The sequence below is a fragment of the Salvia splendens genome, chromosome 11, assembly GCF_004379255.2.
Source record: "Salvia splendens isolate huo1 chromosome 11, SspV2, whole genome shotgun sequence".
In the NCBI taxonomy this organism is placed as follows: Eukaryota; Viridiplantae; Streptophyta; class Magnoliopsida; order Lamiales; family Lamiaceae; genus Salvia; species Salvia splendens.
In genome coordinates, this window is record NC_056042.1 from 34,518,135 (window position 1) to 34,545,339 (window position 27,205).

A 27,205-nucleotide genomic window follows, 5' to 3' on the forward strand; every position below is an offset into this window, starting at 1 on the left:
TCAGGTATGGCAGAAATGTTATTGCTTGGTATAGGGAATCATTCCAAAACAACTACTTCCTATCCCTAAAAGTGGGGAATGGACCATACTCTACTTGGGGCTGACAAATAATCAATCTCTGACCACTGGGATGAACAAAAAATCTCTAGCTGGATAAACCCTGCATCTCATCATACATAATCATGGAAGCATACCATAATTATGCATCAGCAAAACAGTATGAGAATGTAGTTAATTGGCATCTTCCGAAAGTAAAAGACATTATGCTAACACATTTAGATATTACCTCCAAAAAGATAATGGCCAAAACGCATCCCTAAATTTTGTCAGCCCTGTCCAAAGCTCTTCAAGCCATCGTCTCAACTATTTCCACGCCGTGTGATGCTGTAAATATTTCAAAATACAGCTTTAAAAGATCCAATGTTAAACATGAGCTTATATTTAACAATCCAACAGTACAAAACAGATCACGCGAAAAAGTAAATAAAGAGATGAAATGGTTTTCATGCCATAGGTCATTCTGATAAGAAAACAACTGAGGGCCATCTACATATACTGTACAAAATACTGTTATATGGCTATGGAGTAATAATGCACTGTAATTTTGTCTACAGAGAAAATTATTGAACAAGAGATTCTTGAGATTCTAAATAACATTTCAGAAACATTTCCTGACAAAGAGTATTTTGTCTTCATACAGCTATAGAGTACAGAGCAAATAAAAAATCAAGGACATAATTTATTAATTAGTTAATTTAATGAAATGTTGTATCACAAGAAGACAAGAAAGATATGCATATGCACATACAGAAACAGCATGCAAAATTTTAGAGCGCACAAACACCCACAGTTCCATCCACAGATACAGACACAGAGACGCACTTGCACAGACATACATGCAGGGAGTGAGAGTACAGAGAAGAGAAAGACACCTGTAAAGCCAACTCTTCCAGCACGCAAGAGAAAAATTTTGTGCCAGTGATAATAGATTGCTTTACAACAATGAGATTATTATCTTTCAAAAATGTCAATAAGACGGGAAATAATATGCAAAGATGTTCGCTTGGTTTGGCCCCAACCTCATCAATTACCCTGTCAACCAATACCACAGTTAAATGTTGAAACAAGCTATCCAACAAAGTAGGGCTACCGAAATATGCCAAAACTGCAAAGCCAATGTGTATAGCTGAGGACAGTTGCAAGAGAGACACATCAAATAAGGCCTAGGAATGAAAATGCAACATAGCTGCAATAGTATTTTATTAAAAATTAAAAAGAAATTAGAAAGAAGGAGTATACAAGGCGGGAGTCAATGCTAGCACTTAGCAGTATACGCCATAGGCAAAGGCTAATGCTATTATTTATTCAAAAGTTTCAATTTTGACGATTAAGGCAGACTATATATTTAAAAGGTTCATTATATTTAACCAGAACGATGTGATAAGTTAAATTATATCAATTGCATTAAAAGGACCAACTAAAAAGCACCCTATACATGAACTAGTAAAATTTAACCATAATGTGCTTTTGTACTGCATCAATAAACATTAAAACCAAAGCAGACATAAATAATAACTTCAATTTTGAAAACCTACTCCCCATCAAAAATTTCGGTGAAAAAAGATGGGGAAAATTTTAAACTTTGGCGCATGAATTACTCACTCAAGGAGATATTTCCTGACTAGCGTTTCGGGGGAAGACTGAAGCTCGGCCAAGTAATGGAAAAGCTCCGCCGCCTGCGACGGCTCAATAGAAAACAAGATGTCTTTGGCCTGCTTCAATGACGACAGCTTGACGGCCAAATCGCCATGGTTGTTCGCGGCGGCGAGCAGGGAGAGCGCCTGGTCCCTCGCCGGGGCGGCGGCCATTGAATATTGATGGAGAAAAGAGGGAAAATTGGAGGTGCAGTTAGAGGAGAGGGTTTCTAGGGTTTTGAATTGGGGAAGAAGGAAATTCAGATTTGGAATGGTCCGGATATTGATGAGGACGTTTATGAACGGAGGGAAAGGGTACGACTGTACGGGTAGGTCGTATACCGTTCAGCAAAATTCGTTTTAAGAAAAAATAATACTCCTACTTTTATCTTTCAGAATTTTTATGTATATATTGAATTTTGTTATGATCAATTTCAATACCAATATTGTATTTGCTTTTTCGATATGTCTTACCAGTACTATATTGCAATCTACAGTAAATACCAAAATTTTGATATTTCACGTTATTCGCAATATATGAGTATTGTTATTGTATTAAAATCTTTTGGTGTATTAAAATCATATTAAAAGTTACGAGATATATTGAAGATTTTATATTTTATGTGTTTATTCAATACGATAAAATTTGGTATTCGATATTTTTCTCCTACTCTTAGGAAATGGTTTGTGACTTCTCTTAACTTATTGAAAGAAAGATAAATGACTCAGTAACTAAGGTGCTCTTTAACATCATTTATTTTGAATTTTATAAACATGTTGTAATTGGCATATTAGTTTTGTAAAGGAGTCGGGTCCGAGCCTCAACCGAACTTGATAAGATTTTCAAGTCGGGCTCGAGTATGTGTGCATTCGATCCAAGCTTACAAAACCAAGATTTTTGAGTTGGGGTTTAAATCTTTCTCTTTGCAAGCTATTCAAAGTTTGTCTAAAAAAGTCTCTCTTTGCAAGTTATTTGAAGTTTGGCTGAAATTTTTGAATTTGTTAGTTTTGTAAAGGAGTTAGGTTCCAGCCTCAGTTGAGCTTGATAAGATTTTCAAGTTGAGATCGGGTATGTGTCATTCGATCATGTCCGCGAATGTTGTGTGTTGCATGCTTGTGAATACACTCGCGCATATGTCCGCAAACATGATAGTGATGGATAAATTGTATTGTTTTAAAAATATTTTAAGTCAATGATATATTAAAATATTTTTTGTTGACAATTAACAAAATAGTTAATCATCATACTCTTTACATACCCTAAAAATAAATATAGTATTTCAGAATAACACATTAGTAAAGTAAGAAAATAGTTAAAGTTTGTTAATAGACATTGAGATTCACGTCATTAATAATGTAATATGTTGTGAAAAATATTCAAAAATAGAAGTTGATTATTTTTTATGGACGAACAAAAATGACAAAAATTATCTATTTTTTTATAAAGAAAATAGTACTAGTACTATAATAAATGATTCTCTAATTTTATTTTATCTACACAAAATGCCACTCGAATAGCATTTAATTTGAGGCGTATGTGATGGGAATCAGTTGGTGGTGTGAGGTAGTACATTATATAGCAGAAGTGAGGCTAATTCGATTACGGATTATTTGGGAAACTAGAGATGCGGGCAGAATATACATGAGAAACCCCCACTAATTGATGTACAAAATTTATTAGCAATCGCATTGTTGTTTTGCCAAGCTCGAACTTAGCTGCAATAGGTGGCTCCCAATTTCCACAAACACAAGATAACTTGCATATACTCCATATAACTTATTATCATATTCAAGCTACATTCGTTATATGTTAACAATCGCACAAAACATGATAATTCAAGCAAAGCTTTCGCCACAAATGATTTCATCTTTCAAACTCTCTTCTCTCCCTAGATTCAGAAATTTGGGCCAGCTGCTAGGATCTCATCAGTGAGCTTGCTATCTGTCCCAATCTTATAATTGAGGAACCCCTCGAAATTCTTCTTGAAAAGCCCAGCTAGCTTAACAAGAGTCTCCTTGTGAGCCTCCTTGTTACCCCACTGCCCCACGCAAAAATTAAGTGTTAAACAAGATTTCATCATAAAAGGCTGTGTATCTAAATAGCAATGCAGCTTACTGTATTAGCAGGTTCAAGAATCTCTGCAGGAACACCCTCTATTTCCGTTGGTATCTCGAGCCCAAACACATCCGTCTTCACATAGTTCGCCTTCAGCAGCTCACCCGAGTGTATGGCATCGATTATCTTCCTCGTGTAAGCTAACTTGATCCGGCTTCCAGACCCATAGCTGCAGATAATAATAAAAAAAAAGGTCTCTTTACACTAATGTGGTTTTTATGTCTTTAACTATCATAGAAATTTGTGGGGTTCGGTAGTAAGTGGAATAGCACATGAGACATATATAAATGGTTCTATTTCTATATTTACATCGATATATGACATTTGTTTTATTTACTGCTTGCTAATATGGATATTCATTACCATAATGGAGATAAAGATATTGACATGTGAAAAGTGTGTGTACCTTCCACCGGACCAGCCGGTGTTGACGAGCCACCCAGTGGCTCCATGTTTCTGCATCTTGTCAGCCAGCACAGCTGCATACTTGGTCGGGTGAAGCATGATGAAGGCTGCACCGAAGCACGCAGAGAATGTGGCTGTAGGCTCCTTTATACCGTCCTCTGTTCCGGCAACCTGCATCAGTTCCGGCAAGTGTTAGGACCCTATAGAGTGAGAAACCGGGCTTAGAGGTATTTTAGTAGGTTAATTTTTAAGTTTCTGTAACATGAGTTTAATTTTAGTTTTGAATCCAAAAGAAAGCTGTGAAATGTATTCTTGAGCCCAATGTAAAATGTCTGGCTTTACCTCTACTTAGAGGAGTTGGTTTTGTGCTTACCAGGGCAGTGTAGCCGCTTATGAAGTGGTACATAGTTTGAGCCAAGTTGAGTTTGCTGACTGGGGGAAGCACGCCAAAGGCGTCGCAGGCCAATAAGATCACGTTTTTCGGATGAGGGCCGACGCAGGGTATCTTCGCGTTTGGAATGAACTCGATCGGGTAGGCAGCACGTGTGTTCTCTGAGAAGGAAAAACGAACCATAAGGCACTTGCAAGCTCATTTAATCATGTAATTCTTCAAATACTCAATTCTACCTGTGACAGATTTATCCGAATAGTCAACCTCTCGCGTGTGTTCATCGAACACCACATTTTCGAGAACTGCAGAAAATAAAATGGATAGGAGATGAATCAGTTCACAGAAAGTGAAGGAAAAAGACAGAACGAGAGGGGAAAGTGGAGGCCACCAGCTCCAAACTTGATGGCATTCCAAATATCCGGCTCTTTCTCTCTTGACAAGTCTATGCATTTGGCGTAGCAGCCGCCTTCGATGTTGGAGACACCGTTGTCACTCCAGCAGTGCTCGTCGTCTCCAATCAAGTACCTGTTGTGATCCGTAGACAATGTTGTTTTGCCAGTACCTACAACAAAAACACACAAAAAATTATACAAGCTTTGATTGAGATTGATACATCATATACAGAGAGGTTGGTAGAAATATTACCGGATAATCCGAAGAACAGGGCGACGTCTCCGTCTTTCCCCATATTGCAACCGGAGTGCAGGGAGAGGACACCACGCTTAGGCATGAGATAGTGCATCAGGCTGAAGAGACCCTTCTTCATCTCCCCAGCATATTGAGTGCCGAGGATCACCATCTCCTTTCTAGCAAGATTCACGTCTATACTAGTCGAGGAAGTCATGTAGTGAGTGTATCGGTTGCAGGGGAACTGCCCTGCATTGTATATGGTGAAGTCGGGCGTGCCAAAACTCTCTAGTTCTTCAGGAGTAGGTCGAATGCACCTGCACCAGACACACAACACTCATATATATTATCACTCTTTATACAAACAAAACTCAATAAACAAACAATGTGTAAAAGTTGACTAGCTACTTACATGTTGTGCATAAACAAAGAGTGATAGGCTCTAGCAGAGACGATCCTCACTTTGATGCGATGCTCCGGGTCCCAGTTAAGGAACTGGTCGTTCACGTAAACCTTGACACATGAAACACCTCATTAGTTAAATAACACTTCTCCATACACACTCGTAAGATATCTCCTTACTGAAAAGTCATCGGTTTGATTTCACAACCTGCTTGGTTTACATTTACCAACTAAGTTATGCTTTGTTATCTTTGTGAACGAAGCTCATATTCTAACTTATAGTGATTTTAATACTGCTATAACTAGAATATTATGTTATGTACCCCCTTAGCCTTGAAATGTGGGGCACTTGATTTCTGTGGCTAGACTAGGAGTATTACATAATACCTACTCCCATCAATCGCAATATGAAGTTTTACTTCGACACGCCGGGGGTTAGAAGAAATACGAAGGAAAATAGGTGAGAAAAATTAAGTGAAATAGACATTTTTTTTATCGAGGTCGTCAATTTATAATAAAATGAGATATTAATTCGAACATATGAGAGAGTACTATAATGTAGAATATACTCAACTTGTTAAACGTGGAGAATTAGTCAATTCCACTAGATTCAGATTATGGACCTACTGTTCAGATGCAGTTCAATTTTTAGAATATTTTATATGTTCTTTTGTTAGAATCATAGTACTTTTATTTAATGTATTATCATAATATAGGTGTCCCCAACATGCGTGGATGCCGTTTGAGACTAAAAATAGATTTTTTTTTATCGTTGCCATTTATTGTTTGGTTTGATTTTTAAAAATTTCTTATGGTCGACCTAGGGCTGACAAAATATACCGAAATATCGAAATACCGTACCGGAAAATACCGAAAATACCGAATTTTCGGTATGCCGCACTTTTCGGTACGATATGATACCTTACCGACATATTTAGGTACGACAAATGTATGAATTTTGTATATACCGCGGTATACCGCATTATACCACAATTACGATATATACCGCAAAATTAACGGTATATACCGCAAAATTAACGGTATATACCGCAAAGTTACAGTATATACCGCAATTTTGTGGTATATACAGTTAATAATTATATATATATAACATATTTATTATTTATAATATTTTATATTTTCAAATGTTATTTTCAATATTTTATATTTTTATATATCAAATAGGTATGATTTGCGGTATACTGCGGTATACCGAAATGTTGGTAAGGTAACGGTTTTCATATTTTCATATACCGAATTTTCGATATACCAAAATGCGGTATACCGAAAAAATCGACACGGTACGGTATCGTGTTTTCTCATACTGTACTTTTCGATACGGTATGTATGCCCATTTCAGTATGGTATACCGTACCGATACAACCCTTTACCATTTATAATTATCACCCACCCAGAATTAAAAAAAAAAAAGATTCTTGGCTCTAAATTATTGCAGTAGTTGACTCATAGTGAAAGACAGCTCCCTAGACAATAGTAATATCTACTCATCTTATTTCCCAAAATATCTGTCGATAATCAAGTAGGAGTAGGTAGATAGTATTTTTAACCATATAACTATCCGGCCAAACTTTCTATACAGTATTTGAGTAATACATTTAAAAAACTTGTAGCAATAATATTTAATGTTCGAATATTTTCACATACTTGATACTTACTCTCTCTGACGATAGAGATTATGACTATTACGTTATTTTCCTTCAGAGGTAAAAACAAAGATATTATTAATTTTTATGATAATTTATCAATAGTTTGAAGTTTAAAATTTAAAATTTGATTTCACGAAATTGAAATCTATAGAATAAATAATAATTTTAGATTTTTCAATATCTTTTTAGAAGTATGTGGCAGCTGGCACGACTAGCATCACTCTGTTTTTTTGTGGATTCAGTAATTTTGTTAATTGGTCTATCTGGATATATGTTATTTATTCTTAAAATGGGTAAATTTTCAAGTCAACCGACAAATCATTTTCGCACAGAGGAGCCTCTAAAAGTCGACACTACCAATACTAAAATATTATTTTGAGAATTTACTAACCAAACCAGAATTAATTAAATGAGAAAGCTTTATACCTTTTCCAGTGAGCACAAGTAATCCACGGCTCTCTCTCTATTAACAAGAAAAGTGTGTTCGTCCATCTCAATGTTGGGTGAGCCTCTGCCACGTCATGAAAAAATCGTGAATTTAATTAATTACCAAAACACCAGTGTTTCTTATGCAGATAATTAAACAAATTCACATAATTATTTTTCCAATTTACGGAGAGACTCACTTCCCCCACCACAGATCATCTGTGGTTTCATCTTTCACCACACGCTTGTCTCTCGGAGATCGTCCAGTTTTCGCCCCAGACAGCGTCGCCAATGCTCCACTTGATGTGATGAACGATCCTTTCTCGTATTTTATAGCTTGTTCGTATAATTCTGGAATTCGCATTCAAATTAAAAATTCATCAAACTAGTATTCACAATAAGCCGAAATATCAAAGCAGAGTAAAGTTGATTTCATTCCACTTTTACCAACAGTGTGAATCACTGAATTGCATATATTCAGTATATTTGAATAAATTATTAAATCAAAATAACAAATCTATGAAAATGTTAATGAGTTACCAGCAGGGAAGAGATTGTAGAGGATGTGAGTAAACTTAAGCCCGCTATCACTGATGTCGAGCGTCGGTTCAAAGTGGTGGTGGCTCGCAGGCGCCACCCGCGGCGTCTCCGCCGCCCTCGCCGGATCTCCCTTCACCACCTTCGGCCCGGTCTCCCGCGTCAACGACGCTAGCGACGCGCTGCGATTCAAAAAATTGATTAAACACAGCTGTTCCTCAAATAACAGATCTAATAATTCACCAATCCTCATTTCACAATCAAAAACTACCTAGCCTAGCTTCGTAGGTACAGCTAAAATTCAACCGGAAAAAAAATTTAAAAAATCAAAATTAGGCGAATCGATTAAAAACCTAATAGACTGCATCTGCTGCTTGTGGCGGTCCTCCTCCGCGAATTCTCCAAGCGCCGCCTGGATCGGGGTAGTCGGCGCCGACTTCTTCTTCTGAAGCGAGTGCAGTTCATCGAGCGTCTGAGCCTTCACCGGCGTCGCGCTGTCATCGTGGCAGATATCGCTCTCATCCGAGGCCTTCTTATCCGTGTGAATCTTCGGCAGATTATTTCGCCCCTTCACGCCGCTGCTTCTGAAGCTGAATTCGCCGTTCGCCGCCATTTTTGCTGCTCCTGCTCAGAAAATTACAGCAATAACTAGTTCAATCGATCCGGTATGTATATATGTATGCAGCGATGATCAGAGATTGATGATTTATACTTACAGTGAAAGATGGAATTTGATCAACTAGAGCTGCTTAAATTCAACCATGCAAAATTTTCGGACTTGACAAATGGTGTAATTTAATGCTTTGATTAAAATGGAATGGCTCTATATTTATAGGCACGTTTAATTGGAATTAAATTAAGACTACGGTAAGTTAACCATGGTTAGTGATTCAGCTTAGGTCAGCAGATTTGGTTAGTTTCAACCGATAATATTAGTAAGTGGTAGTAGTATTTTTTTATAATGAAGGGAAATATATACCATTTCCATCAAAGAAAAATAGTCTTTTTTTATTGTATATATACAAAACATAGTTAAAGGGAAAACTATATACTCCATTCATCAATCAAAAATAGTCGTATATCACCAAAAATAGTTAGTACTATTATTTAATTGATAAATAAATATAAAATTTTTAATAATTTCTGTTTATAGATGCCATCAGACAATATATAAGTATTTCCAATATATCAACTTATTTGTATTTTCTTCCACATGGCTCGCTATTTTGTCCACTTACAATATAGTCATTCTTCCTTTACAAAATGAGAATTTCAATAAAGATAAAGAAAGTGGAGTATATTATTTAAATAAAATTACTTCTCAACACACAATATATGGACCATTTTTTATTAAAATATGTGCCATATCCTATTAGGTTGGACAATATTTCACAAAAAAATAAGCAACAAAATTTCTAAAAAACACAACAAATGTGCCGTAGGTTACGTATATCAATTGGTAAATTTATATCATCACTCTGCCAACTTTATTTGAATATTCAATATGTCGAATTCAAAAATATATTTTTTCGCATGTAGTGCTGCGAGGCACTATCTCATTATTTTATTACAAATAAATAAAGCTGTGAATCCCAAAATATTTGCTGTTCATGAATTTGATATGAATCATGAATGTGTAACACCTCATCATCATATCAAAAGTGGAACGCGCTTTATATCCTCACCGTCAATTCTCTATTATAAATTTATATAGTAGTACATGTCGTGAACCATTAATATTTTTTAGCATAATTGAAAATTGAGATGCATTATTAGTTACTATTTTTATTAAATGAGTTATCCAAAATTTGCCACATAAAAAAAATTTTAAATTAATTAATTATGAAAGGGTAGAATAGTAATTTCATGTTGTAATTAGGATTCTCAAAGTTGCGTTGGAGTAGTGACTACGGCATAATTCAGAATAAACTGAAAATTTGGGAAATTCTTTTCTTTTCTTAATCGTCTTCTCCGATGGCTTCTCCATACAGATCAAGGTAATCCACTCATTACATTCAATGATTAACAGCTATGCAATAGTAATTTGAAGCTAAACTTGCACAATTTTCGATCTGCGTCTGATCGGTTAATCGCGGACTGCAACAGAGACGGATTGAGCGCGCGGCCGGTGGGGTATGGCGGAAATTCTGATGAGATTCAGTTGCGAATTGATCCGATGCATTCAGATTTCGACGATGAGGTGACCGCTCTTCGGAAACAAGTTCGGAGACTTCGAGATGTGAGTGAATTTGTTTCCTTTTCTATATCTTTAATTCGTCTTCTAGAAACGGTGGGAATTTGGTCTGTTTTTTTAATATCTAAATGAGAGAGGATCGTGCAATTGATCAAGTTGTTGTGCGAATTGGCCGAGGGGAGGCTGGCTTTCACGGAGCACAGATTGGGGATCGCGGCGGTGGCGAAGAAGATGTTGAATGTGTCGAGCGGTGGGGCGACCAAAATTGGGGTGAAGATATTGATGTTGGTGGCTAGCTTTCACGCGACGGAGAAGGTGCTGGAGGAGATTTGACGAGCCGTAGACATTTTTCTATAAGTTGTTGACATCTGATGGGTAGACTATTGACATGTACGGTATAATCATGATGGCAGAATTTGTGTTGTTGGAAGTGTTAAGATTGTTGAGGTTGATGATAAAGAAAGAGACCGTGGCAAAGTTGATCAGCATGTGAGACATGGCGCTGACATGGATCCATGCACAGCTGGAAAGATGGGAGCATGTATTGAAGCTCATTATGGAAGCATTGGATCACCACCTTCATGTCCAGCTGTAGCTCGTGAAGTATGGGACCACCCTCGTACGTTTAAGGATGTGTTGCTCCAAGGAATAAAGAGCACTGCTGTTTGTCAGGATTAGCATCTTAATACATGTTTAGTTGATGTTTTAGTTAAGTAATTATAACCGTTTGAGAGGTCTAGATGGTTCCATGAACTTGTATTTATTGCTGCTTGTAATGGACATTTTAGTATTAATGAAACAGTAGCAAATCAGATTCTCATTCTATTCTTGGCTATCTTCATTCTTGCTTTCACAATCATGGTTTTATGTCTTTCTTTTCATGGTATCAGAGCAAGATCCTTGTGATCTTGTCTCTATACTCCTTTTCCCTTTCTTGTTTGTTTTCTACAAATGGCAAGCTCCGGTTCAACAAATGGGGAGCTGTTCAGAGCCAAGGAGCTCAACCCATATATGCTCAGCTTCCACCAATTTCGGTAAAATTAAATGATTCCAATTTCTTGATGTGGCAACAGCAGGTAGATGTCACAACCTATGGATATGGCCTCGAAGGTTATTTGAATGGTGAGAAGCAACCTCCACCTCAAACCATATTCATTGCAGAAGGAGAAGGAGGCTCCATCGCTGCAAATGAAGATTTCGTCGCCTGGCAGCGGCAAGACAGAAGAGTGGCGGCTTGGCTTCTTTCTTCTCTATCAGAGGGAGCACTTGGCCTTGTTGTTGGTCTGAGATCTTCAAGGGACATCTGGAGTGCCCTTGAAACCAATTTTGCCAGCCGTTCCACTGCGAAGATTATGCAATATAGGCAGATGATGCAAAATCAGAAGAAAGATTCACTCACTATGAGTGAGTATATTGGGAAGATGAGAAATTACTTCGATCTACTAGGATCTGTGGGCTGTAAAGTGTCAGAGGATGAACAAGTCATGCACATCCTTGGAGGCCTTGGGCAAGAATATGACCCGGCAGTTTGTGCTGTAAGTTCAAGGTCTGATTCATGGAGCCTCGGAGATGCCACTGCCTTCTTGCTAACTTTTGAGTCTCGGATGGAGATTACAAGATCTCATTCTTCCAGCTCAGAAGGGTCACAACCTTCCCTCAATCTGATGCAGCAGACAACTCAGAAAAGAGATTTCAATCCCTACAACTCCAGCTCCAATCCAGGAAGTGGCAGAGGTGGTTCAAGGAACCAAAGAGGTGGAAGAGGAGGCAGAGGCTTCGGTAGAGGAAGCAATAAAGTAGTTTGCCAGTTGTGTGATAAACCTGGGCATAGTGCAGCCAAATGCTGGCATCGATTTGAACAGAATTACTCACCTCCACAGCCTCAGTTCAGAGGGAACTCACAAAATCAACAGCATCAAGGGTATTTTAACCCCTCAGCACATCTGGTTCAGGCAGCCACAACAAGACCTCCTCCATCTTTGAATTCTGCTGCTGCATCAGAATTTGGTTTTGAATCAGGAGCTTCAACAAGCTGGTATCCGGACTCCGGAGCAACTCATCATGTGTCTGGAGATCTTAGCAATCTCAACACTAGCTCGGAGTATACTGGAGGTAAGAGACTTTTACTCGGGAATGGATCTGCTGTATCTATATCTAATATTGGTGAATCGGAATTGAAGCCTCATTGTGATTTCTCTAGAAAACTAATATTGAAGAATCTGTTGCATGTTCCTAGTATAACCAAGAACCTTCTTAGTGTATCTAAGTTTGCTAGAGATAATTGTGTCTTCTTTGAATTTCATCCTGACCTTTGTTTTGTCAAGGATCTGGAAACCCGGGAAACTGTGCTCAAGGGAGTTTTTAACAAGGGACTGTATCACTTTCTAGTTGACCACTCACCAATCAAAGGAAGCTATAGCTCAGCCATTCCTTTTTCTTCTTCATTCAATCAAGGCAATCCATTCCAGCAGCCAGCAGCCTACTCTGTCAGTTCAGCCATTTCAGCTCATAGTGCTAGTCTAAATCGTAGTGTTGATCTTGAATTAGCCTTGTGGCACAATAGACTAGGACACCCTACTTTTGATGTTGTTAAGAGTGTCCTTAAGAGCTGTAATCTTCCTGTGAATTCAGTTAATGAAAATCAATTATGTCATTCGTGTTGTGTATCTAAGGCTCATAGACTCCCTTATCATGCTTCTGAATCTGAGGTTCATTCCCCTCTAGAGCTTGTGCACTCTGATCTGTGGGGACCATCCCCTATCACCTCAAGAAATGGATACAAATACTATGTCTCTTTTGTGGATCATTTTACAAGATTTACATGGATATACTTGTTAAAGACTAAAGGTTCTGTTATGGATGTTTTTAAATTATTCAAATCATCATCAGAAAATACTCTGGGAACCAAAATCAAATGCCTACAGTCTGACTGGGGTGGAGAGTATCAAGGCTTGAGCTCTTTTCTCAAACAAAGTGGCATATCTCATAGAGTTTCCTGCCCCTACACTCCTCAGCAAAATGGTTTGGCTGAGAGAAAGCATAGACATGTTGTTGAGACAGGTCTTACCCTCCTGACACAAGCTTCTCTTCCAATTCATTTTTGGGATGATGCTTTTGTCTCTGCGGTTTTCTTAATCAATAGAATGCCATCTAAGGTGATTGGAGACATATCTCCATTTCAGAAGTTGATGTCAAAAAAGCCTGACTATTCGGCCTTGAGGGTTTTTGGATGCTTGTGCTATCCCTTGGTTAGGCCATACAACAATCACAAGTTAGAGAACAGGTCAGAAAAGTCTGTTTTTCTGGGGTATAGTGGATCACACAAGGGATACAAGGCTCTCCTTCCAGATGGGAGAGTAATCATTTCCAGAGATGTTATCTTTGATGAGAAAGTTTTTCCTTACTCATCCATTTTTCCCACTGATGCTTTGAACAGTTCCACTATTGCCCCACACTTTTCTGCAGATCCTGTTGTGCAGGGTCAACAAGTTACCACGTCTGTTGCTCCTGTGCAATTTCCTGATGATAATCATTCTCCACCTTCTTCACCTCCTGGTTTTCTTCTTGACACAGATACTCAACGCTCATCTTCAGCCGCTGACACAACTGCTGCTGAATCTGTCTTAGGTACCCAACCAGTGATTGCAGCTCCAGTTGTCCCTATGGATGACACAAATGTCTCCAGCAAACATCACATGACTACAAGGTCTAAGGCAGGTATTTTTAAGCCTAAGCTTTATCATGTCCTTGTCACCTCACACTACACTCCCAAATCAGCTTCAGAAGCACTTATCATTCCAGTTTGGAAGGCTGCTATGCAAGCTGAATACTCAGCTCTCCTTAAGAATAAAACTTGGTTATTAACAACTCTTCCACCTGGGAAAAATCTTGTGGGGTGTACTTGGATTTTTAAGCTCAAACTTCACCTCTCTGGAGAGATAGCTAGGCACAAGGCTAGGCTTGTTGCACAAGGTTTCTCACAGCAGCCCGGGTTCGATTTCACTGAAACTTTTAGCCCGATAGTGAAGCCTGCCACCATTAGACTAATACTAACTATTGCTGTGACTTGTGGTTGGGAAATTACTCATTTGGATGTTAACAATGCTTTTCTTAATGGAGATTTGAAGGAGGATATATACATGAGACAACCTCAGGGATTTGAGCAGGGTGGTTCACATCTTGTTTGCAAGCTGAACAAAGCTATCTACGGGCTTAAGCAAGCTTCCCGGGCTTGGTTCTTCACTATACACTCTGTACTCATTTCTCTGGGATTCACTCAATCCAGAGCAGATGCATCCATGTTTATTAGAAAGTCAGAATCAGAGACCATTTACATCTTGATCTATGTGGATGATATGCTTGTCACAGGCAATTGTCAGAACTCCATAAAGAGTGTGATTTCTCAGCTCAATACTCATTTTTCTCTTAAAGACCTTGGTGAAGTAAGCCTTTTTCTTGGAGTTGAGGTTGTTAGAACTAACTTTGGTTTGCATCTGTGTCAGTCAGCTTATATTAGAGACCTTCTAAAGAAGGCCAACATGACTAGAGCTAAGGGCTGTCCTACACCCATGATCTCCACTTGTGAACTCAGCAAGATTGTTGGGGAGCCTGTCTCTAATGCTAAGCTTTATAGGAGTATCGTGGGTGCTCTTCAGTATGCTGCTATCACACGGCCTGACATCAATTATGCTGTAAACAAAGTTAGTCAGTATATGGCTTCCCCTCTTGATTCTCATTGGAAAGCTGTTAAGAGAATATTGAGGTAACTTTCAGGCACCATAGATTATGGGATTCAAATTCAGGCATCGAATGGACTTCTTTCTGCATTTTCTGATTCTAACTGGGCATCAGACATTGATGATAGAAAGTCGACTACTGGTTTTTGCACATATTTTGGGAGAAGTCTCATATCGTGGTGTGTCAAGAAACAAACCGTTGTGGCTCGTTCCAGTACAGAAGCTGAGTACAGGAGTTTAGCTCACACAGCTGCTGAAGTTGCTTGGCTCCACTCAACACTGCATGAGTTGAAACTGTCTATCAAGTCTGCTCCAGTGATATGGGTTGATAATCTCAGTGCTATTGCTATTGCATCCAACCCTGTGTTGCATGCTAGGACCAAGCACATTGAACTTGATATTCATTTTGTTAGAGACAAGGTTTTAAACAAGGATATAGATCTGCGGCATGTTCCTACACAAGATCAAATAGCGGACATATTTACTAAGTCCTTAAGTCAGCAACCTTTCATGAAGCTAAGAGAAAGACTCGGTGTAGTTTCTCTAGCCTCACTCAGGTTGAGGGGGGATGTTGGAAGTGTTAAGATTGTTGAGGTTGATGATAAAGAAAGAGACCGTGGCAAAGTTGATCAGCATGTGAGACATGGCGCTGACATGGATCCATGCACAGCTGGAAAGATGGGAGCATGTATTGAAGCTCATTATGGAAGCATTGGATCACCACCTTCATGTCCAGCTGTAGCTCGTGAAGTATGGGACCACCCTCGTACGTTTAAGGATGTGTTGCTCCAAGGAATAAAGAGCACTGCTGTTTGTCAGGATTAGCATCTTAATACATGTTTAGTTGATGTTTTAGTTAAGTAATTATAACCGTTTGAGAGGTCTAGATGGTTCCATGAACTTGTATTTATTGCTGCTTGTAATGGACATTTTAGTATTAATGAAACAGTAGCAAATCAGATTCTCATTCTATTCTTGGCTATCTTCATTCTTGCTTTCACAATCATGGTTTTATTCTTTCTTTTCATGTGTCAAATAAAAAAAATAAGAAAAAATAGCTATTTTTTTAATTACAATAATTGTTTTTGAGTTGTTGACACTTTATACGAGTTGTTGACAAACTGTTGACATTTTATACACATGCTATTGACATGTTGTTGACATTTTGCTATAAGTTGTTGACATTTGATGTGCAGACTATTGATAAGCTGTTGACATTTTTATATAAGTTGTTGATATTTGATATGAAAGCTATTGACATTTTTATTTTTTCGCCATTTTAGAAATGAAATGACGATAATACCCCTTAGTTGACATAATCTACTTGCAGTTGACATTTAGAAAATTTTATGGATGAGTGGCAGAAAATGCATCTCAATTCTCAATTAAGCTACAAAATCTGAACGTAATAAAACTAGTATTTAACTAACAGCATTTTTTCATAAAAATAATTGTACGAGACTTCTACCAATTCATAATTAAAATCTAATGGCATATTTTGTAGGTACATGTTTCGTTTACATCGATTAGTTAATCAATTTTAAAATATTTCAAATCGAATGAAATGAAGTAGTTGTAATTAATTTTACTAGCTCGAGATGAGATAATTGACAATTCTTATTACAAGTCGGTATGGTATTTCAACTTGAGCATGTGACATGCTTGGAAGTCAGTCATATTATGTTTTTTCACGATCAATAAGATGATACTTGGAATAATTTATTTATTCTAATCGTATTAAAAGTTAAAATATTTAGTAGTCGGTCATATGTTTTTTCATGCTCAAGAATTGGAAGAAACTATTTATTTTAAAATTATTAAAATATGATTAAAAATATGTGACAAACGAGTAAATAAGGAGTACTACTCCAGTAAATAGCAGCCGAGATGAAAATTGGACCAACAAGCTAGGCAAAACTATTTACCCTCGTTACATACACTTATATTAGTATATACGTAAGCAAATAAAAATTTAATTGTTGGAAATCTGTAATACGACAATAGGTGTAATAAGACGATTATCAACTCCACTGTGAGGCGGACTACTTGTGGTAGAGCTTCCCGGGGGTTTCAGGGTAGAACCAATTTCCCGCCTCAGGTCCTTCGTCGGCGACAATCATGTTGTGCAAGATTATGCATGTATACATGATGTCGACCATATTCTCCATAAACCACGTACGAGCCGGGGTTTTGATAATGTTGAAGCTAGCTTGGAGAACCCCGAACGCTCTCTCCACATCCTTGCGAGCAACCTCTTGATTCTGCGCAAAAAGAGACTGTTTTTCGTTCACCTGCCTGTTGAATGTCTTCACGAAGGTTGGCCACTTCGGGTAGATGCCGTCGGCAAGATAGTACCTCATTTTATACTGTCGGTTGTTAACATGAAGTTGATGTTGTCGAAATGAGATACAAGTCTTGCCGGGCGAAAATTACAATGAAAATAAACAAAGGAAAATTACACGGAAAAACTGAAACAATTACATGGGAAAATATCTGTGGAAAGCGGTAAGCCGAGTCGAGGAGTCATCTTTCCGCAAGACGAGATACGCCCCGGTAGTGCTCTCGGTTTGGCGTGTCGTCCCCAAAGATAAAATGGCTTCGTCTCGCGACTGTGTCGTCTCTCCGAGACGAGACCGAGACGCCCGCGAGATGCGTTGCAGATGCTCTGACATCTTCAATTATGGTACTTCTTACGTTTACTTCCTAATAAAATCAGGTTTTTTTGTAGATGAGATGAGTTGACTTAGTTAGCTATTATAGTTGACATTCAAACTTGTTTAGCATAAGCTAGTGAATATAACAAACCCTTACTTGATTAGCATAAGCTAGTCAAATATATCATATTGGGCACTCTTTGATTGGGTGGATGATGTATATATAATTGCTATAATGAATGATGATCATAATTTTGGGGTGACAAAAACTATCCGATTACTTGATTATTATAATGTTGACCAAGCTATCGTGATTTTAGTCACATATGTGAATAATGCAAACTAAACACTTAACTATTTAACAATTACATTGTATTACTCAAATCAAAAGTCTTCTTAGCGTTTTCTAGTGTAAATTAAGATGCAAATAATGATATTCAACATATGTGCATGGTTGTATATTGTTACCATGCCAAATTAGTTTTATGCAATGTTTTCTTTTTATTTATTTTAATTGTTGCAGAAATTTTTATATTTTGAATTGGATAATTCGACTCGACTCGACTCGACATAGATTCAATTCAATTCAATTACCCTAATCATTTATTCATGAAATTAATCTATATCAAGAATATAGTTTTAGGGGTAGAATCATTCTCGGCCCAATTAATAGAAGCGGCCCATTATCTACTACCCATCCATTTTGATTTGAGGGGTAGCCTCGTAAAAATGTAAGCTGCAGGCCCAAAAGCTTTCGTGTTTGGATGCAAAACTACAGGCCCAATTATTGTACTCTATTTATAATTTTTATTTTTTTAAAGTGGCACTAACAATTTTGGCACCAAAACTAACATCACTAAACCACAAGCCTATGAATGTACCAAAAAAGTTCATTGAATTACGACAAATGAAATGAAAAAAAAAATGTTTATTCATGTCCACATCTTCAAGTGTGAGAACAAAGCTATTCCACGAGTCATGGTTGAAAGTTGTGGTGCAAACACCCTATGAAATCTTATGAGCCAATCACAAACACCCACAAAAATCCTACACAATTTCCCCCTTTTCCACTCTTTACCCTTTTCATTTTTTTGCATCTACCATACTCGTTGTCACAACATACATCTCTAATTATTATTTTTGGACATACTATACGACTTATCAATTATCATAAATTAATATGATTCGCAATCTAATTGAAAATTTGAATAATAGCGGTTTTGTATAAGTTTGGTTGATGGTTTTGAGATTTCAAATGGAATTGTTTTCACATTTCAATAAATTGTTCCATTAAATTTATACTCAATTTTAAAAACAGAAAATATAACTTATATGGTGCTGATCATGCTCAAGAACAAGAATGTCTAATGCTTCATTTCTCCTTCTAACCTATGTGCATTCTAAGTCAAAATCTTGTAAATACATTTAAAATAAGGCATCTAAGATCATAGATACTATCACATATAGGACATAATATAGCAATCCTAAAACTTAATTAAATAAATACTAGCTGTCGATATAATAGTATACTAGTTAAATTAAGTTGTGGGATTGTCCAAGTCAAACAAATGTTGTGGATATTAGTGGTTAAGTTGTGGCCTGTGGGATATTAGTGGTTATATTATTCCATTTGATAAATGAAGTAATCCTGTTTCCAATCCTAACCCACTCACATATGTTATGAGTTCCGAATTATTTTGAGTTTTTACGTTCCCACTCCTATATATATATATATGCATATAAGATTATACGTAACAAATTATAATTTAATAAAAAGATGATAAAAATGTGTGATTTGTAATGTGTCATTTGCTTAAGATTAATTTATCCTAATATTATTTAACCTAGAATCACCCAATACTAATTTTATCACATGAAAAGACGAAGATATATAAAGGAAAATAAACTCCGCCGAAAGGGTTAAAAGGGATACAATGCATCAAGTTGTTCACATGCCCCATTGCCCCAACACGATCCTCTTCCCAATAGATCTTTGTATATTAATTCATACTAGATTTAACAATGGTCAATCCTACTTGATCTACATTATTGACAGTTCATTATAGTTTTTCAGTACTCCATTTTTTAATCCTCTTCCATACTAGTCCTTATAGAATGTGAGCTACCATTTTAGTTTAGATACAAGTCTATCTTCAACTCTTCCATGGGTTAACTAGGTCATTAACCAAAGATCTTGACGGTAAAATAAATAATCAGCGCATCTACTCTTCAACCAATTGGAAAACATCAATATCTTCATTTTTAAAAACAATTCATCATTACCGAACTAAGCATACAACTAATATCGAGATAAAATATTAACCCGTATCTATGAATCTATCCAATCAACAATATTTATAAAACTCAATCTTAATTTTCTATATGAAACCAAACAATAAACACAATAACCATCATTTTACCAAATTTGCACGGCAGTACTATCTCCAAGTTGGGGGTGATGTGGCTCCGATGAAAAAAGAGAGTAGTGTGGATAGAACACGCCCCAAATCAGCCAATCAAAATTCAAAGAAATCCAACCAATGCCACTCTCTCTCTCTCATCCACTCCAAAACAAATCAAAAATCAAGAAAACTGCCAAAATCATGCATCAATTCAATCCCGAGGCCTCAACCTCATGCTCCCCTCCCCATTTCTGACGACATCGATCACCCCCACCGCAATAATCACTCACAGTCACAAAACCCTCAATTTCCCCTCTCCTTGATTCTAGGTCTTCCGCTTAATTAATCCGTGATTTGAGAAAATTGTGCAATATGGCTGTTTCGAGTGCATTTGTTGGCGCAAAGCTCGAAGCTTTGCTGGTGAGGAACGCGTCGTCGCCGTCGATGTCCGCATCCGCCGCTCCTCGAGCCAGGCGAGCGGCGCTGAGCCGGAGGAATTGGGGAATGATCAAGTGCGAGGCTGCGCCGGACGCTCTGGCTCAAGCCGATGCGGCTGAGCCGACCAATGCAGCTTCTTTCTCAGCCTCGGCTTCGAGCTTATCGGCTCTCGAACAGCTCAAGACCTCCGCCGCTGACAGTATGAACACCTGCCTTATTTGGATTTGATTAATTAATTGATTTCAGCTTTCCAGCTATTGTTTTCTAAGATTTGAGCTCACTTGCTTAATTCTAATGATTGCGAATATAATCGATGATATGATTAAGTTTCAGTGATGATATCAAACTAATGATGATGTGAAGCTGTTCTTCCATAAGAATAAACTCAGCCCTAATTTGATTGGAATCTGTTGCATGTTTGTATTCATATTAGTAAATAATTTATTTGAATTATTAGACTTTGATCATACTTTTGAGACGAAATTGAGTTCTACTGTTTGGTCTATTACAACAATCTGATTTTATCTTCTCTTATAATTTTCCTTCATTTTAGAGAACAAAATTTCATTTTTTTCTTATTTGTGGGGTCAGTTGTCTTTGCTTGTTTTATGTTAGGAGACTGGGATCTTCTTGCCATCATATTGTTGGATTTTCTTGCAGGATATACAAAAGAAAGAAGCAGCATTGTAGTGATTGGTCTCAGTATCCACACGGCACCTGTTGAAATGCGGGAGAAACTCGCTGTTCCTGAGGCAGAGTGGCCAAGAGCTATAAGCGAGCTCTGTGGTTTGAATCATATCGAAGAGGCTGCTGTTCTGAGTACTTGCAACAGAATGGAAATCTACGTGGTAGCTCTTTCTCGCCACCGAGGGGTTAAAGAAGTGACTGATTGGATGTCCAAGGTATCTATATCTTGACTGTATAATTTTCTAAGCATATTTTGTCCAAGATTACCAGCAACTGCAACGGTCATTCGTGTTGGTTTTTACCATCGATAGCATCTAAACCTTTCAATAGAAGGCGTTGCTGTTAGCCTATAGCAGAAACAAGCTATATTTGTTGAGACTTCTCATCTTTGTAGCATCTGATTTTTTTTCCTGCTAAAGGTTTATATTATCACTGTGAATCTCATGATTGATTGTATGCTTATCAGACTAGTGGGATCCCAGCTTCAGATATCTGTGAGCATCGTTTTCTACTTTATGATCAAGACGCGACTCAACACATCTTTGAAGTGTCGGCTGGGCTGGATTCCTTGGTATTGGGTGAGGGTCAGATCCTGGCTCAAGTGAAGCAAGTGGTTAAGGTCGGGCAGGGAGTGGTGGGCTTTGGACGGAACATAAGTGGTCTCTTTAAACACGCGATCACTGTGGGGAAGCGAGTTAGAACTGAGACGAACATTGCAGCTGGGGCAGTATCCGTGAGTTCAGCTGCGGTGGAGTTGTCTTTGATGAAACTCCCGGAAGCATCACATTCCACTGCTAGAATGCTAGTTGTTGGAGCGGGGAAGATGGGAAAGCTGGTGATCAAGCACTTGGCCGCCAAGGGCTGCACTAAGATGGTGGTGGTGAATCGAACTGAAGACAGAGTCTCCGCCATTCGTGAGGAGATGAAGGATGTTGAGATCATCTACAAACCCCTCACTGAAATGCTAACCTGCACAGCAGAAGCAGATGTGGTCTTTACAAGCACTGCATCAGAGACTCCACTCTTTCTGAAAGAGCACGTTGTGGACCTCCCACCCGTTGGCTCAAACGAGGGGGGGTTGAGGCTGTTTGTCGACATCTCTGTCCCAAGAAACGTGGGCGCATGTGTCAACGATCTCGAGACTGCACGTGTCTACAACGTGGATGATCTGAAGGAGGTTGTGGCTGCCAACAAAGAAGACCGCCTGCGTAAAGCAATGGAAGCTCAGGCGATCATTGCAGAAGAGTCGGGTCAATTTGAAGCCTGGCGCGATTCATTGGAGACCGTTCCAACCATCAAGAAACTGAGGGCTTACGCTGAAAGAATAAGAGGCGCGGAGCTGGAGAAGTGCTTGTCGAAAATGGGAGATGACATTCCAAAGAAGACAAGGAAGGCTGTTGACGATCTCAGCAGAGGCATTGTCAACAAGCTTTTGCATGGCCCGATGCAGCATCTGAGGTGTGACGGGAGCGACAGCCGGACTCTGTCCGAGACGCTAGAGAACATGCATGCTCTGAACAGAATGTTCAGCCTTGAGACTGAGATTTCTGTGTTGGAACAGAAAATAAGAGCTAAGGTGGAGCAATCACAGAACTAAATGATTCTTGCTTTCAGGCCTCAATTGCGATTAAATTTTTTTTTGGTATGAATATATTAATGGGATTGGATTTCTTGGAAAATCTTTCCCTCTTTGATGTTTAACACAGTTTTCCTCTAATTATCGCTTCTATGTATTACCCTTTGTAAACTACTATATAATTAAGGTGTAAGAGCATACATATATAGATTTCTGTCTCATGTCAAGTATACTTATATAGGTCTACACTTACTACTCTCTACATTATTCTTTTTACTTGGTTTTCAGTGCCATTGAGAGTCTAGATCATATATATACAAATTTCATTTATTTAGGACATGTTTGATATAATGGAATAGCATGAGGATGGAAAAGGAGTGGACAAATGTCCAAATTACACGTGAGATTGTAAAATCATGAAATATTGAAGTTCAACTGTCGTAAAATAAAATTTAGAACAAAGAAAAGGATGATGGATTAAGGAAGGAATAGATAATTTAAAGCCCAATAGTCATTTTTAACAGGAAGCCCAATAGTTGATTCTATTGGGCTTAGACAATTCTCTCTACTCTCTCTATTGAATTGGATAACCTAACTCAGCTCGGAATAGATTAATCATGTGCCCAATAATTTGCTATTCAATACAGTATTATACTTACTTCATAAAGCAATATCTTTGTGCATCGGTAATCATCTAAAAATAATTGTTTAACTACATGATATTCTTTATAATATCATTGTTGGCCACATTCGTCTCGGGATTCTCCTTACTCACTTCCTCTGCAAAATATACATACATTTAATACAGAAAAATGCACTAAATAAAAGCATACTTTAATTTCCCGAATATAAGCAAAAAGTAAATAACATAAATTTTAATTTTGATCTCATTTATACCGTGTATAAGTAAAAATCAACTAATATAACCTGGCCCGGTTTAAGCTATTCCATTTTTTTTATTCTCTAGGGCAATAAAAGGACAAAAAAAAAGAAAAAAAGGAAATTACGAAATGGCAGCTAAAATCTAGCATTTTCAAAGCCGTGCAAATCGTTCACTTTGTTAAAAGATTTCTTAACTTGAGCCACTTTAGCCAGCTTCTCCGCGGCTCTCCAAGCCGACGTCGGTGTCAGCGGCGACTTCCCATTCTCATCAACGAACAATCCTATTTCTCTTTCCTCACTGCTCCGCCGCCGCGGCGCCACCTTCTGCTGGTGGTGTTGCCTCCTCCATTGCACCTCCGCCATCTCAGCCTCCAATCCCCTCACATACTCTCCCGCCATCTCCGCCGCCGGCTGCAGCAGCAACGCCCGAGCCGAGGACAACATCTGCATGGCGCTGGCAAGCTCGTTGCGCTCGATCAGCCGCCGCGACTCGGCCACGGCCCGGATTGTGACGAAGACATTCCTCAGCCGTTCGATCCTAGGCAGCCCGGATCGGACGGCTTGAGGCCTCGGCACCAGGAGCGCTTCGTCTTTACCGTAGATTAGCTCCTGTGTGGCCGGGTCCTTATAACAACATTTAACCGATAGAACGTGGTGCGACCCGTACCCGACCCGGGAAGCTGGGACCCGGATTTCTAAGAGTAGTTCCTTTTCCTCCTCAACGTATAAATCGCCGAGGCGGATGCAACCCGACCCGGGGACGGTTGGGCGCTCATTGCATGAGTATACAGCCGTAATCTCAGCAGGATCCGACCCGGGCGCTAGCCCTAGTTGGATATGCGCATCTTGAACCACTACGCTTAATAAACCGGATACGCATTTTGAGAATGCGTTCTCAGCCGGTTCGCGACTGAAGCCGGCCGAATGAACCGGTATTTCCACATGGGAGAACCGGGTCGAGTGAGACGACGCGCGAGAGTGTTGACTGCTCTCGTCAGCGGATGATCCGAGGCCATCGGATAATAATATAATGCTCGCGACGGGGTTCCTCTCGCGGCGCTCCTCGAGCACCCGCGTCGCCTCGCGCAGGGCTTCAGCCATGCTGGTGCCCTGGCTGCAGGCGAGGCGGTCTATGATCCGCCGCGCCGAGCGCTGCCCCTGTAGCGTCATGCGGCAGAGGGACAGCAGCCTCCTGGGCGCGGAGGAGAAGGCCAGTACCGAGAGGCGGTCGGCCGAGCCGAGGGAGGCGATAACGAGACGCATGGCGCGCTTCATCATCTCGATTTTTGCGCCGGTCATGCTGCCGCTAACATCGAGGACCGCAACGAGGTCGATCGGCGCTCGCGTCGCGGCGCCGGGGATGCGCGGCGGAGGCGGCGCCCTGACTTTCACAACGACGGCGTAGGTGTCGTGCGTCCGCCCCTGGGAGATCACGGCGGCGTCCGGGGAGACGCTCACCTCCACCGTCTTCAAATCACCGCCGGTAAATGATTCGCTACTGATTTGATTGACGAAGAATCCTTCAAACTCCTCGACTTCCTCGTCCTCCGCTTCATCAGCCACGGAATCCGGAATTCGATTGAAATTGGGGGTGAGCAAGGGCTCGTCGTCGGCGTAGGGCGGCGCATTGCACCGTCTCTTCAAATTAGGGCTAGAAAGAGGCGCGATTTTCGCGCCAGAATCAACTTCCTCCTCCGATTGGCGGTTTTGCTGCGCGTAGACTGCCAGGAGAGGCACGTCCTTCCACACGGCGGCGCAGACGGGGCAAACGAGCGCGCGCCGCTTCCCGACGAAGGCGGCGATGCAGGGGAAGTGGAAGGCGTGGCCGCACTCCGCCGTGTAGATCGCCGTTCCTTGCCCGCTCTTCACGCCATGCACACACACTCCACAGCTACTCTGCATCGCAAAAACACCAAAAAAATCAAAATAAAAATAGAAAACAATAGAAATCAACACCAATTAGAATCATACATACATAATTACTCATTCTGGATAAACGCAGCGTGCTCTTAAGCATAGAGAAAGGAGATCTAGGAGAAGACGGCGCGGAACGGAATCGGATTCTGGAACGATTTCTCGGCGTGGAGGCGCTACTCTTGCTTTCGAGCTTCGAATTCGGCGAATCGATCTCGTTGTTAGCATCGACACTCTTACTACAATTCGTTTTGCAATGCAATGGAGGAGTCGAAGGATTGCTTCTGGTTGACCTATAACTCCGGTGCTTGTCCGCGGCTGCGGAGCTCTTATCTATGGGGAGAGTGTTGCAAAATGCTCTTCGCCAACCCATTTTCTAGAGAGAGAGAGAGAGAGAGAGAGCTGAAGAGAGTGTGGCTGGAGAAAGATTTTTTGCTCTGTTTCAATATTTTAGCTCTGTTTCTTTGCTCCTACTCTTCTACGTAAACAACACATATATATACATGATACCAACGCCGCCTACCTTTCTTATTTAACTAAACAAAATATCAACAAAAACAAATATGTGTGACAATAGCTAGTAAATTATGATATCTATCTATAATAATAGCTTTGAATTTCATAAAATTTTAAAATAACTATAACTGAAAACATTTTAAAAACTGAAATTTGATGAACGTTGAAAAAATGAGAACTTTAAACAAGGAGTACTGTTTTAGTTCAAGTTTGAGTGAGCTCTCCATTTGAACACTTTAATCTTTGGCTAAATGGATATCAACCAAACAAGTTTGCTCCAAAATTTTCAATTAAGGTTTTATATCTATCATATTTAAGGATATTTTAATAATTTTCATTAAAATTTACATTCATTTATACTCTGGTAAATTACACAATTTAAAGTTTGAAAAAATGCAGGTGAATGAATTGAAATATGGGGAACGTTAATTCTTAGTACTGTATTATTGGCTACATTTTAAAGTAGTAGTAGAGTGGTGTCAGCATTGAGCTTGGCAAAGTCTGGATTCCTTAATTAATAATTACTGCAAAACAAAGATACCCTCTTTTAATTTTTGGTAACTGTTTCTCGATCGTCGCATATTGAATCCTATGTCTTATTATAGGGTGTCCACTATAGCCAAATAGTCCCGCCCCTTTATTGTTCACAACCAAAGTTTATTTGTCCGCACCCATAAAAAAAACTATCCACAGCTATAAGATGGACACTTTCAATAGCTCAAATTTTTTTTCGTTTATTTTAATTCAATTATAATTAAAATTATCGGACTATACGCAATTAGAAAAAAACGGTTATAAGTGAAGAAATTAAAATTAAACACTAAATTTTCGTCATATTAAAGTAATGGACAAATTATACAACCAAAATTTAATCTATTAAAAATCACAATGGTCTTCATGCTGCGCCACCTCCCACGTGCCCAATCTTCTTCAATCAAATC

The 27,205-nt window shown here is 39.1% G+C and overlaps 4 protein-coding genes and 1 pseudogene across 4 annotated transcripts; 2 read left to right on the forward strand and 3 right to left on the reverse strand.

The window, feature by feature from the left end:
* LOC121753672 overlaps positions 1 to 27,205 on the forward strand; it is a 93,848-nt pseudogene that overhangs the window by 23,998 nt on the left and 42,645 nt on the right.
* LOC121753679 lies at positions 683 to 2,042 on the reverse strand. Its single transcript, XM_042148916.1, has 2 exons — positions 1,663 to 2,042; positions 683 to 1,092 (listed from the first exon to the last, which is right to left on the reverse strand). The coding sequence occupies exons 1-2, from the start codon at positions 1,866 to 1,868 to the stop codon at positions 828 to 830; spliced, it is 471 nt and encodes a 156-aa protein (XP_042004850.1). The 5' UTR covers positions 1,869 to 2,042; the 3' UTR covers positions 683 to 827.
* LOC121753674 (phosphoenolpyruvate carboxykinase (ATP) 1-like) lies at positions 3,431 to 9,060 on the reverse strand. Its single transcript, XM_042148912.1, has 13 exons — positions 8,982 to 9,060; positions 8,619 to 8,889; positions 8,269 to 8,447; positions 7,929 to 8,079; positions 7,729 to 7,813; positions 5,646 to 5,746; positions 5,252 to 5,550; positions 4,995 to 5,168; positions 4,843 to 4,908; positions 4,589 to 4,767; positions 4,217 to 4,386; positions 3,811 to 3,979; positions 3,431 to 3,733 (listed from the first exon to the last, which is right to left on the reverse strand). The coding sequence occupies exons 2-13, from the start codon at positions 8,876 to 8,878 to the stop codon at positions 3,590 to 3,592; spliced, it is 1,977 nt and encodes a 658-aa protein (XP_042004846.1). The 5' UTR covers positions 8,879 to 8,889; positions 8,982 to 9,060; the 3' UTR covers positions 3,431 to 3,589.
* On the forward strand, positions 20,355 to 23,173 carry LOC121753675 (glutamyl-tRNA reductase 1, chloroplastic-like). The gene is made up of 3 exons (XM_042148913.1): positions 20,355 to 20,888; positions 21,350 to 21,591; positions 21,843 to 23,173. Exons 1-3 carry the CDS (start codon positions 20,624 to 20,626, stop codon positions 22,971 to 22,973), a joined length of 1,638 nt encoding a protein of 545 aa, XP_042004847.1. The 5' UTR covers positions 20,355 to 20,623; the 3' UTR covers positions 22,974 to 23,173.
* LOC121753673 (E3 ubiquitin-protein ligase WAV3-like) lies at positions 23,890 to 26,169 on the reverse strand. The gene is made up of 2 exons (XM_042148911.1): positions 25,810 to 26,169; positions 23,890 to 25,730 (listed from the first exon to the last, which is right to left on the reverse strand). Exons 1-2 carry the CDS (start codon positions 26,119 to 26,121, stop codon positions 23,970 to 23,972), a joined length of 2,073 nt encoding a protein of 690 aa, XP_042004845.1. The 5' UTR covers positions 26,122 to 26,169; the 3' UTR covers positions 23,890 to 23,969.

Excerpts from the sequence above, each read along its gene's own strand:
- LOC121753679 (XM_042148916.1), bottom strand. The coding sequence starts at position 1,868 with ATGGCCGCCGCCCCGGCGAGGGACCAGGCGCTCTCCCTGCTCGCCGCC. Across the intron at positions 1,093-1,662 it reads GTCAGGAAATATCTCCTTGA|GGTAATTGATGAGGTTGGGG; the intron begins GTGAGTAATTCA and ends ATTGGTTGACAG.
- LOC121753674 (XM_042148912.1), bottom strand. The coding sequence starts at position 8,878 with ATGGCGGCGAACGGCGAATTCAGCTTCAGAAGCAGCGGCGTGAAGGGG. Across the intron at positions 8,448-8,618 it reads CAGCAGATGCAGTCTATTAG|CGCGTCGCTAGCGTCGTTGA; the intron begins GTTTTTAATCGA and ends TTTGAATCGCAG. Across the intron at positions 4,768-4,842 it reads TTCGGATAAATCTGTCACAG|AGAACACACGTGCTGCCTAC; the intron begins GTAGAATTGAGT and ends TTTCCTTCTCAG.
- LOC121753675 (XM_042148913.1), top strand. The coding sequence starts at position 20,624 with ATGGCTGTTTCGAGTGCATTTGTTGGCGCAAAGCTCGAAGCTTTGCTG. Across the intron at positions 20,889-21,349 it reads CAAGACCTCCGCCGCTGACA|GATATACAAAAGAAAGAAGC; the intron begins GTATGAACACCT and ends ATTTTCTTGCAG. Across the intron at positions 21,592-21,842 it reads TGACTGATTGGATGTCCAAG|ACTAGTGGGATCCCAGCTTC; the intron begins GTATCTATATCT and ends TATGCTTATCAG.
- LOC121753673 (XM_042148911.1), bottom strand. The coding sequence starts at position 26,121 with ATGGGTTGGCGAAGAGCATTTTGCAACACTCTCCCCATAGATAAGAGC. Across the intron at positions 25,731-25,809 it reads TATCCAGAATGAGTAATTAT|AGTAGCTGTGGAGTGTGTGT; the intron begins GTATGTATGATT and ends TTTGCGATGCAG.